A 12654-nucleotide genomic window follows, 5' to 3' on the forward strand; every position below is an offset into this window, starting at 1 on the left:
TATGTGTGGCTGCTAGGAAGTAATCAATACACTTGGGTGGATTGATTCTTTCTTTTACCTTCCCCTGACTCAGCACCAAATCTGTGCAGGTATTAGCTAGCTAGAAAGTTTCTTTGCAATAAACAGAGGTATAGCCTAGGACAACAACAAAAAAGATATATTTAAAAAAATAATAATCAGGCATATTTTTCTGTCTGACTCCTACAAGGTTGTTTTGTTCTACTTCTCTGGAGCCTCAGACTGGTGCCTTGCTGCATCCCAGCTCTTCACACCACCTACTGCTTGCAGAAACCCGTCTAACAGCCGATTCATCCCTCAGCCTGTTCACACCTGCACAATTACCATACAGGGAAGAAAACTGCCTCTATTCTACAGCAAACAATGGAGGAGATTGCATTTACCCTTCTGCTTAAAAACAGAAAAGTGTTGCTTTCTGAGCAGGTTATGAAACTCCCCATGTTCCAGGTCAGAAGAAGTTTGCGTAACTTGAGTGGTATTGTTCCTTGTGAGGAGGCAGTTCACAGAACTGGAGCATGTCCAGAGAAGGGCAACAAAGCTGTGAAGGGTCTGGAGCACAAATGTTATGGAGAGCAGCTGAGGGAACTGGAAATGTTCATCTGGAGAAAAGGAGGCTCAGGGGAGATCTTACCACTCTCTACATCTGCCTGAATGGAGGCTGTGGCGAGGTGGAGGGTGGCCTCTGCTCTCAGGTAACAGCACTGGGACAAGAGGTAATGGCCTCAAGTTGCACCAGAAGAGGTTCAGGTTGGATATTAGGAAAAAAAATTTCTCAGAAAGAGTAGTGAGGCTGCCCAGGGAGGTGGTAAAGTTACTGTCCCTGGAGGTGTTCAAGAAAAGGGCAGAACTGGCACTGAGGCACATGGTTTAGTGGGCATGGTGGGGGTGGGTTGATGGTTGGACTAGTAATTTCTGTGTTGTTTTCCAGTCTTAATGATTCTATGTTTTTCCCCTACTGCAAAGCATCCCTTTAGGCCCAAGTTCAGCAAGGTAAGCCCAAAGAGACCACTGATTTCACAGGGATCAATTATCATCCAGAAGTAGGTACATGGTTAAATGTTTTGCTGTGAAGAAGCTGAAAGAATTTGTCAGGCTGGAGCTCCCGGATTAGCTGCATGCATCACTCATGCCAGCACTGCACCCAGCAGAGAGCTCCTTCCCACTACGTCCCCACCCAGCAGAGTCTCTGGGGAATGTTGCCATGGATTTCCACGGGAAACAAGAGAACCCATATTGGAAGAACCCTGTTAAGGTTGCTAGGCATAAATATTGACTTAACGGCTCTTCCGTCTTTTTTCTTTTTTAAGAACAGATTGGTTGGCCATGGAAAAATAAAATGTTGGAGTGTGCATGATTCACTCTGGCACTGGCACAAACATGCAGATCAGTTGGCTGGCAGTTCTCTCCTCTGCTAGCAGAACATCGCTTCTAAAATGTGTCATTTTGTCTTGGCAGCAACAGTGGCCAAGCCCACGGAGAGCATCCAAAAGATAAAATCTCCTAGCCCACCTCCCATGAACTCTTCTTGGGCATCACTAGCCTTCCCCAACATAGTGTTTGCTTAGCACTTCCAATGGGTTTTTAGGTGAGACACAGAGAAGAGTTGTCAGGACACTGCAATGGTTTTGTGCTAAAGGCCTAGACCAGAAACTTCCCTTCTTGGTCATGCTCTCCTGTATCTGCTGACATGAGAAAGGAAAGCCAAAGGTTCTACAGGTAAAACTTCTTGTTCAAAAATTTTTGTCTGGTTCACAGACAATACATTTTTAAGACAGAAGATATTTCAGGTCATGCTGGAAGTCAGCAGAAGAAATGTGAGAGGATCCAAGGTTTTTACAGAATCGCAGAACTGTAGGGATTGGAAAGTAGCTGTGGAAATCAGCAAGTCCAACCCCCTGCTATAGCACGACCCTTACAGTAGGTTGAACAGATTTTGGTCATTATCTTCATGCTTTCAATCCTGAATTCAAAAGACATTATTAAAACATGACTTCAACAGGCAGTATCATGCAAATTCTTCTCCATTTTGATTCTGTCGTATCCAGATGATTTTGACAGGAATAACATTGGTACAAATCTCCTCAAGAGGGTACAAAGCACACATGACATTTGTGTGTATCAGTTCTGGATGTGGTCAGCATCATCTAGTTTAGTGGACATGGTGGTGATGGGTTAATGGTTGGACTAGATGGTCTTAGTGGTCTTTTCCAACTTAAATGGTTCTATGATTTTATGATATCTGATTGTCCTCAAAAATGTCTGAAGGGGACACAAAGAGTTCTCTTGCATTTCAGCTTCACAGTGAGTCCTCTGGGATTTTAATCTCTTCAGAGCTTAAGCACTCCCCAGAAACGTAATGCAAAAATAGAAAGGGAGAACAGGATGAACAAAAGTGCATATTTATATTTGCTTTGCATCCACCCTCTGCAGCTCTGCACAGGCCTTACAGGGAACAGGGACAAATCCCTCTGCCAGGCACCTGCGCACATCCTTTGCAGAAGTGGCCAGCTAGTGTACTTCACGGCATGGCTGTGGAAGCCTGGGGCTTTGGCATCCTACCCACTAATCAGACCACAAACACATCTGCCATCCCTACTTGGTAGAAAGCTATCAGGAACAAAAGCAGAACACATAGATACCTTTGGGTCTTAGCAACAGCTGCTCAGGACCCACTTGACTCCTTTCAAATCTATTTCTATTTCTACTTTTTAGAGGCAGATAGTTCACTGAACAGAGGAACAAGTTGATATCTCCTCTCCTCAACAGAAGAAAATAACAAACTGGATCTGTCTAAGTGTTTTCCTGGTGGTGCATACAAATTCAGTGCTGCATCTGCTAGCAAAGATGTCTATTTTCAGAATAAATACAATGACATGCAAACTTTATATTAACAACAGCTCAGTAGAAGACACCAGATTAAAAAAATAAGACAGATCTTTCTTTTGGCCCTAGTGAGTGTAGGATGAGAGACAAAGTAGAATGAATTGTTGGAAATCAAGGAATTTTCTGCCCACTGACCTGGTTTCAGCTGGAGCAGAGTTGATTTCTTCCTTTACAGTGTCTGGTGTGATGCTATGCTTTGGCTTTCATAACAGACCAATGCTTTAGTTGTTGCTGAGCAGTACAGCACAGAGCCATTTGAGTTTCTCAGCTTCTCATACTGTCCTGCCAGTGAAGGGGACTATGGATACAGAAGAAGCTGGGAGGGGGGCAGGACCAGGACAGCTGACCTGAACTGGCTGTAGGGATATTCCATACCATATGACTTCATGCAAAAAGCCCTTGAAAATGGTGCTGACTTGGCTAGGGGAACACCTCCTGCTTGGGGACTGGCTGGGCATCGCTTGGTGGGTGGTAAGCAATTGCTTGTGTGTCACTTGTTTTCTATATATATCTTTATATATACACACACACACACTATTATCCTTTTTTTTTTTTTTCCCTTTTCTGTCTTGGTAAATAGTTTCTATCTCAACTCATGAGTTCTACTTTGTTGTTTTTTCTTCTTGATTCCCTCCCCCAGCCCATTGGGAACAAATGACTCTGTGGTTCTGAGTTACCTGCCAGGTTAAACCACAACACCCACTCCATCAGTGGGAATAGCCCAGGTGCTGCAATCTCTGCTCTTACAACAACATATGAGTAGCAGGGGAAAGACCCATGTAGACAATGAATGTTTCAAGCTGCCTAGCACCCATTACTACCTGATCATGGAGATAGCAGTGGTTTGGGCTTAATGACAGGTTTGTAGTACCTCCACATAGCAAGCCAGCACTCTTTATCATTGAGTGTATGTTGTACTGACCTGACAGGGGTCCAGCCACGGGAAAGCAACAGCAACAACTGCTTGTGCCTGTTTGGAGTCTCACATCCTTACCTCTGCTGAAAAAAAATCCCCTCTGTCTACTGACATGGCCAAATTTGCTCTTGAACTTGTTTCTTCATCTTGGGCTGTCTGAGCACTTAGTGCAGGAATATCCAGCCAGTTTTAAAGATTCAGGATTCATTTTGCCTCACTGTGCTCAGTGAGCAATGAGCTATTAGCTCCTACAAGACTAAGAGCTGGGGCAAGAAGTCCCACTGGGGACAGCAGTGCAGCAGGCATCAGATTGCTCCAGTTCAATGTAGACTTCTATTGTTGTACTACTTTGAATTCAGTGAGAAAAAAAAGTTACTTTTAGTAGAACAGAACAAGTTATGTGGACCAACTCAAAAGTCACTGATCTCTTTCCATTAATAAGAAAGAAATTCAAAGGTGACAAGTTCAAAGCAGGTGAGATGAATCCAACCTTCAGAGTATGAGGATGAGGTCAAGTCTCTAATGACTGAAATGAATTCATAGCAGTCATGAGCTGCTTATTTATGCCTTAGTTATGTCTTACACTCATGGACAGGAAAGAATTGCACATCACAGACAATTCTGATAGAACAAAAGTTGCCCCAGGATGTCCCTTCTAGAAGTGTCAGATTTTCCTCTTGATTGTACAGGTTACCACCACCTACAGCCATCTGTAGCATGCTGTAAGTTTTCGTGTATAATCTACATTGAGCACTTGGAAATAACAACCCTGCTCTTACTCTCCTCAAAGCCAGTGAACCAACTGCTTACATTATTAGTGGGAAAGGGCTTTGCGGGGCATTATAGGTTTTAAATCCAACCTAACTCCTCTTCAACATCACTTCGCAGTCATCTGAACAGGCTTAATATATGAGAAAACCAGAGCATCTCTCAAAACATTTTCAGCCTCATTTAAACGCAGGCGTTCTTTCTGCCCATGACAGGCTGAACAACCTACCAGCCACACTTGTCAGTCACTGCTCCTGTTCTTGTGCAGGAGTATAAGGGAAACAAAACAGCAAAAATGAAGGTCTGGTACTTACTTCCTCAGGACTGCAATTTCATTCTCTATGCTGCTTTCCTTCCCCTTCAGTGCCTTCTTGGGAATGCACTTGACTGCAAATAGTTTCCCACTAGCTCTTTCTTCAGCCAAAACAACCTCAGAGAAAGCACCCCTGAAGAAAAAAAAGAGAAGAAAAGCTTAAGTTTTAAGCAGTGTCATTTTCTTGGAAGCCATTAACTGAAATTAGGCAATTGAATCTCATTCTGGTGGATTTTGATAGCTGCACTTGTTAATCACACCAATACCTTTATGAAAATACAGTGAAAAATGCTCAAATATATGCAGACATCTACATTCACACAGAATATTAAAGGCTTACCAAACCCAACAATATTAATAAAGAACTATAATCCAGCAGAGATTTGAGCAAAGACTAAAAATGCAAAAGTACCACTTCCATACACAGGGACTGCAGCCAGGCTGCTGATCTGACAGCTGAAGAATGATGCACTTTTCCTCTTTCTGAGGTTTTTGGAGGTTGACTTCATGAAGTTCCTGGGTGTAAAATGACCTCACTGACCACAAGAGGTCAGGGCCTTCGCTGAGCTCCTCCCTGCCAGTCCCGAGCATCTCCTCACCCCTCCTCACCCCTGACTCAGACGGGAGGCAGCACCAGAATTCCCCTCTGCACAGAGTTATTCCACAAAACAAACGGTCGTGTGTAATCGCTAAAGCCAAACAATCGGATTAAATCACAGGTCCAAATGGCCGCCTTAACAGAGGCCTCTCTGCAGTTGTCCCAGAGAGGATTACACAAATAAAGGATACAGAAAACACCATCACATGGCAGCCAGTCACTAACTGCCAAGGGTGGGCAGTGCTTCTCCTTCATTAGGTTATTCCATAACACACGCACTCTTCCTCTGAAGCATCTGCAGCTGACTGAGAGGCCAGGAATACATTACAGGCCCATGTGTTTTTACTGTTCTCATACTGCTTTTGGAGTCTTTGAGCATCCTTGAGACATTCAGCAGGATTAGCTTATCACTGGTTTAGCACTGAGGTACTAGGCAAGGTGGAGCATTGGCCTGCTGAGGACCAGCAAATCCCCTTCACTGAAGCACCTGATTTGCCCAAGAAGCACCAGAACTATGCATCTGTCTAACCAGATCCTCAACTCTAATTTCACAAGCTGAGAATTGTAGAATGGATCAGGTTGGAGGGACACAAAAGCCCACACAGCTCCAACCCCTGCTGTGGGCTGCCCCCACCAGCTCAGGCTGCCCAGGGTCCCATCTAACCTGACCTTGAGCACCTCCAAAGATGGGACATCCACAGCTTCTCTGGGTAGCCTATGCTGGTGTCTCACCATCAGCAGAAGTATCATATTTTATATGTAAAACACAAAAGAGGCAGGACAGCAGGTTACCCATCATTAGGTTACTTTGTTCTACATAACTCTCTGAGAAGACAGATAAAAAGCAGGCTTAGAAAATCCACCCCTGATCCAGCCCAATTCTAAAATGAAAATATTCGACCATATTTTGCTACTGCACTTTCTCTGTCTTTCATTATGGTCTGATTTTTGGGTGGTCCTGTATGGAGCCTGGAGGTGGACTCAATCCTTCTGGATCCCTTCCTGCTCAGGATATTCTATGATTCATTACCCATGATCACTGCTTATCTAGATGTTTACAGGTCAACAGAAGTGTTTCCTGGCCAGGCACTTCAATGACACAGTCAATCACCCGTGACTTCACCACCACTTCCCAAGTTGCAAAAGGACTGAATGAATTGAGCCAATGGATAAATGAAGCTGCAAGAAAGAAGAGGATGCTGCTCTGGAAAGAGATGCCTGTTTATACAGAAATACTTTGACCATTAACAGAAACATGGAAAAGAGACAGGAAGTTTAGAAATGTATTAAAAATGACTTTTGCAAACTGACAGTTTGCCTCCCCATGTGGCAATGACACTCTGAGCAACGAATGCTTTGCCTCATGCTTGGTAAAAAGGACAAAAAAAAAAAAAAAAGAACCAGACTCATTCATGCTACTCTACAGGAATAACTTTGTTTTCAGCTTTGTGTATTAACTACCATGGCATGTCATAGCACTGTGGACACCGGTTGTTGGAGTAACAAAAATGAAAGTTGAGCCACTTGATGTATTTTCGAAGACTATTTTCCTAATTATTTGGTGGTCCTAATTGTTTTGTTTATTAAATAATGCCTTTCTCCTGACCCTCATGCTTGGGACAGTCAACAGTGGAATTGCAGTAAAATCCTTTTTTCTGAGAAGTCTTAATGCTCCTCAGTGCTAATTGGCTTTGGCTTCAGAAATTCACAGCGCAGCCCCCAGCTATGTTTCGTGAACTCCTTAAGTTCTATCTGCTTAGGCTTTCACCACTTCACGCCAGCTGTATCTTGAACAATCTTCTTGCTTGTAGTTAAGTGCTGTGTAAAGCAGCAGCATATCCATACTGGTCATTTACAGCTCACATAGCCCTCTGAATGTTTACAATACTATAAAACATGGAGCTTCCATTCTAATCTGGATTTCATTGCTGTTCTAAGACAACAAAATAAATGAAATCCCTTTATATCCCTCTATGCAATATACCCAGCTTTGGGAAACGTCTGTGTTTCAGCTGGGTTCATCATTTTGCTGCTTTTTTTTTTTTTTTCCACATACCAGAGCAGGCATGGGTTTGGAAGAAGACTGTGAATTTAAATGCAATTTTTTGGGAACTGTGAGTTACACTCATGAAAAACAATCCCTTATCTCCTTAACAGCCTTTCCCATTAAAATATGAAATGAGCTGAACCTCATTTAAAGTGTTCACACACATTCCAGCCCTTGGCACTGATGGTCCACAGCTCCTGTGGTCACAGAGCAAGCAGGGAAAAAAGAAATTGAAGCACTGGGAGGAAAGAGAAGGGAAGGAAGAGATGCAGAGAGAAGGGAAGGAAGAGATGAAGAGAGATCAGAAAGTTAAAGAAAGCCGAAAGAGAAGTATAGGATAAGAAGAAAGAAATGGAAGAAGAAAGCAGCAGCGAGCAAAAATCAGCAAAGACACTCAATGCAGTTTGCTGGAGTCAAGGGAGAGTCAGAAATAACAGCATATGGACGGACAAGTGATTATCTTAACTTCAAACACATTGTTGAATTCACCCACACTTAATAATTCAGTTCAGCCCCCCACTGAATCCCTCTTGTCTCGCACATGAATAGATAAACATTAAAGTCAGAAAGACAAGGCTGCTCATTTTCTTACTAGCAGTAATATATCCTACAGAAATTCTCCACCTCCTCAGAAGAGATTCTCAGAATTACCAACCTGGCAGGCTTGCTAAAGAAGAAACTTCTTCAGAAGAATTAATGGGCCCTTTAAAATCAAGATACTAACGAAGGCAGCAATTCATCTGTGATAGTTTATTACATTATTTTATTGAGGGCTAAAATGATTTGCATTCAAAGTTCTGCCAAAACATCCAGGGTTAGAAAATGAGGGATTTTTTTTCTCCGTCCCCAATAAAATGTGAGACAATATTTATTTTTACACTGTAACACAGATTTCTTTTTAAGAGCAGAGATAAGAGGTTAATTAATTTAGTTATGATTTTTAAAGGTATCTGCAATGGTTGGGATGATCCATGCCCAACAGCTGGGAAATGGCTAATGGCTAGTGACCCAGCCTTTGCCCCTCTGAACTGGGGCCTCCAAACCCCTCTTGTAGTAAATGAAAAATATAATATCACAGCTTTGAGGAAGAGGGACAGCAGTAGAAATGAGTAAGCAAGAAACTTCTGCAAAAATTAAACCACCTAGTTAGCCGCCAAAATAGAAGTGCAGCAACTGAACCTGTTTCTGAAAGTTATGACCATGTTATCATTTACCCTAGAGAATCAGCTCTTTTTGAGTTTCTAATTAAAGCATAGAATAATTTTATAATCAAGACTCTTTTTATAAGAATTAGGAACAGTGTAAAAGAAAAAAAAAAGGACTTGACTCGTGACTTTGAGGTAACAGCAAACTCTAGAGGGTGGTTGAGACCTTCTGATTCTTCCTTGCACACAGCAGCATCCTCTGCATTGGCAATATTCTATGGCGTTCATTCTCTTAAACTACTTTTCATTCAGTTATTTTATTTAATGTAGGTGTATAGTTAACAAAATAAAAAGTTCAAATAGTACGGTAGTCAGGGTGTATAACAAGAAAGAGCATCACAGTGGAAGGGAATAATTGAAAAGAGATGGAAAGTTCACCCATGTCCCAGGTTTGCAGTGGAAAAACTCCAAAGGGAGCAATCTCCAGAAAGAGATCCTTCCCCACGCGCAGTCAGCCCTTAAATGAGGTCTAAGAGAGGTGGAGCCAGACTCCACCCCTTCTGGTCACGCAGGTGCATTGCCTTCACCTGTGCTCCCCTGGCTGACTCAGTACTCACCTCAGGTGATAAATCAGTGGTTCAGGCTGTGATTCAACAATTCCCACAGTAGTAGGTATACAAATTAGGATTTTTAGATTATCATTGGAACATGAATGGTGTTCATAACCAAACAGATTGGAATTTTAGCAGCATAGTTTAACAGGCATGGTGGTGATGAGTTGATGCTTCAACTAGATGATTTTACAGGTCCTTTCCAACTTTAATGATTCTATGATTCTCTTTTACAAAGCAGAGCCTGCAAGATCAGGTTACCCTGCAGATCAAAGAAAAATAAAGGCCAAATAACTTTTCTTCATCTGTGTGAATAATAACTTAATACGCCTAATTTCAGAAAATCAATGAACGACAAATACTGTGACAGCAAAAAAATACCGCTGTCACAGAAACACTGACAAATGAAGACAAAGAATTGATGAAAAGATAAAACTTAATTTTTCCATTTGCAGAGACCTCCATGTTGAACAGTTTTCCACTGCATTAGCAGGTGCTCGATCACACTAAATCAACAGACATAGTCAGGAAACAGATTTCACATCTTCAGGCTGTGTATAGCTAATGTTCTTAATTATAGTACAGTTTGCCTTGTGTGTGTACTTTGTCCCAGCCAAACCATGGAAAAAATTAGTGAACGCTCATGGTTTGAAAAATATACCACATCCACCAGGAAGACCACTCTGAGATGTGAAGCTAACAAATAAGTGGAACCAGTCAAACCAAAAAAGCCATTTCCATAGCATGGCTTTGGTAACCATACATAAGTTATGCTCCTTAGCACCCCAGAGAAAAGCAGCATTGAACTGCCCTAGACAGGGACAGCTACTTAAGGAAAAAATCTTTCCTGGCACTTGTACAGCTTTTCCCATGGCACTCAAAGAGTAACTGTGGGATAAGCTCAGCTTATACGTATAACCAGCATACACAGAGGAGCGTCTGGTCCTGCAGAATATTTTCATATTAAACCATTTTTCTGCAACAATCATTTATTTTCATTAAATTTTTGCTCAGTCATTTCTGTACAAACATCCTCACTTTCTCCAATTCCAGGCTTTTCCCAACATAAACCTGAATTAAGACTGGAAATAAAGGGTTTTTCTACGAAGTTGCATCTATTAATGTACTAAGGTCTGTGTGAAAATGAATTTACAATGAAATTTTCAATAGGTCAGGGGAAAGGCAACATAACCAAAGTGCAGAGTATGGTTTTTACCCAGCCAAGAACAGAGGAGACTCTTGGGACTGTTACATGTGGTAGAGAAGTCAAATGCTGCTACAGGTTCCCAGCAGTTTAAGGTGTATTTATGTGAAAGTAAGCATGCATACAGGTCTGTTTGACGCTATCTGTTCTTCAGAATGCTTTTTCTAGCCATTTTCATCCATCAAACACACCATCCCAACCCTGCAGCCCCTTCTATGGCAATACTTCCTCCACCTTTGCAAGGATGACTAGGATTAACATTATATTAACATTGGTATTTTCAGTCTCACTACTCATTTAACTTCCACCAAAGCTCCCAGTCAAAGCCAAAAATGCTCTTTTCTACCTTGGGGAAAGGCAAATCTCTTCTGTAACTCAGCTGGCCATCAGGACTGTGTCTAACCCAGGATTCCCCCCCCATGGCCGATCTTCACCCATTCCTGCAGGAAAGTTTCAGCATGGTGTCCCATGCTGAATCTGCTAATACAAGTTCCAGATGATGAACAGCACTTTGGACTGTGCTCAAAACTCTGTTGGTATTACTTGGTGAACACTCAAATAAGAGCAAAATACTGTTTGTTGCACCTTCCTTTACAAGGAGCAGTTTTCTGTACCACTGACACATCTCTCTGCTTCCCAGACCATTGTCCCACGCCAGTATTCTCAGTACTTTGTCCAAGCTAGGACTTTAGGACCATTGGAGTTAAACATTTATCTGTAGGTAAGTGGCCACTTACCCATAAGCCAGGAGGAGCTTGGGAATTATTAAGCATGGGGACAGACTGTGTGTCCTTTAGCTCAAGACTTCACCTCTGCCACCACCTTGTTGCTCTCCATCTAGTAACACTTTTGGGAAGAGGAACCACACCAACACAGATCTCTGCTGGGACTCATAGCTATAACCATAATAGAGCTGATGGAAAAATTTCTTTACTCAGCAGGCAGTGAGGTACTGGTACAGCTGCCCAGAGAAGCTGAGGATGCCCCATCTCTGGAGACTTTCAAGGCCAGGTTGGATGAGGCCCTGGGTGGCCTGAGCTGGTGGGGGACAACCAACCCATGGATGGGAGTATGTAACCGAATAATCATTAAGGTCCCTTCCAAAATAAGCCATTCTATGATTCTATGATCATGCTCCAGGTAAAGCTTCTTCTTTACCCTCCTTATAAGCAGCCACTTTAGATTTCTCTTAGCCATTACAGAGCAACTCACCACAGTGGAACAAGCAGAATGAGGCTGCATGTGGTCACCAAAAGTGCTTGGATTTAACTTCTACTTTCTTGGTGACTATTTTCTACAATTACAAAAACAGCTTAGTGTTTTGACAATGTTTGTCACCAGTCAGCTGCAAGAATATAATGGCAGTTTGAGGCTAATGATTTTTTCTTGGTTTTGCTCCTCAATACTTAAAACTGTCAGAGAAAAAAAAAAAACAGCTAAAATTAAGATTGAAAATCCATCAGCTACTTAGAGAAGAGAGATTTCTGTGAGGCTATCAAACACCAATTTAAAGTTGCACATAATAAAGCATGGAATTATGTCAACATGGGTAGTTAAGGCAGTTTCCTTCATATCTATGCAACTTCCTCTGAATTGTCTTCACCAGAACACAACCACCTCCTTAATGGTCAACAATTTTCAGTCACAGAAAAACTGCAGGAAACAGTTTAAACTATTTTGATCAGAGCACTGGGACAGCTTCCAGCCACACAGATGAGAAATTCAGCAGTGCTTGGGGCAGTGTTGGTATCAAGTTGGTATCAGCAGAGCAGGACAAGGATTTGGTGCCATAAAACTTAGGCTCAAAAGTGAGTAAATCACATAAAACTCAGAAATTAAGCTAAGAAAAAGTTTCTGCAGAAACTCTTCCCTTTCTGAGATGAACTAATTTGTTTTGGCTGTCTGCTGTATGCTAATTTAATAGGAAGTTATGCAGTCTGTTCTAAGACAGAGATGCATGGATGCTAAAAAGGGAAACTGGCCCAGCACAGATTCCCAATCATGTTTGTTATAACAATCCTCTTCTTTCCTGAACTATTTGCTCTTTTCTGGTTAGTTCTGACCCCTATTAGAAAAGGAAGTGATGTCTTTAAAGGCCTATCACTTGTTTTATATCCTCCATGGCAGTCACAGTAAAGCTATCCAGAATCA

At 42.0% G+C, this 12654-nt stretch overlaps 1 protein-coding gene across 1 annotated transcript in view; it reads right to left on the bottom strand.

The window, feature by feature from the left end:
- The window catches only part of CAMK1D (calcium/calmodulin dependent protein kinase ID), a 219803-nt gene that overhangs the window by 119429 nt on the left and 87720 nt on the right, over window positions 1-12654 (bottom strand). The window contains exon 2 of the mRNA XM_065743758.1: window positions 4900-5031. Coding sequence (XP_065599830.1) covers window positions 4900-5031 — 132 coding nt within the window. The remainder of the gene's footprint in view (window positions 1-4899; window positions 5032-12654) is intronic.

Source organism: Cyrtonyx montezumae, unplaced genomic scaffold (assembly GCF_038088225.1).
Source record: "Cyrtonyx montezumae isolate F1298 unplaced genomic scaffold, pur_monq_1.0 scaffold_3, whole genome shotgun sequence".
In the NCBI taxonomy this organism is placed as follows: domain Eukaryota; kingdom Metazoa; phylum Chordata; class Aves; order Galliformes; family Odontophoridae; genus Cyrtonyx; species Cyrtonyx montezumae.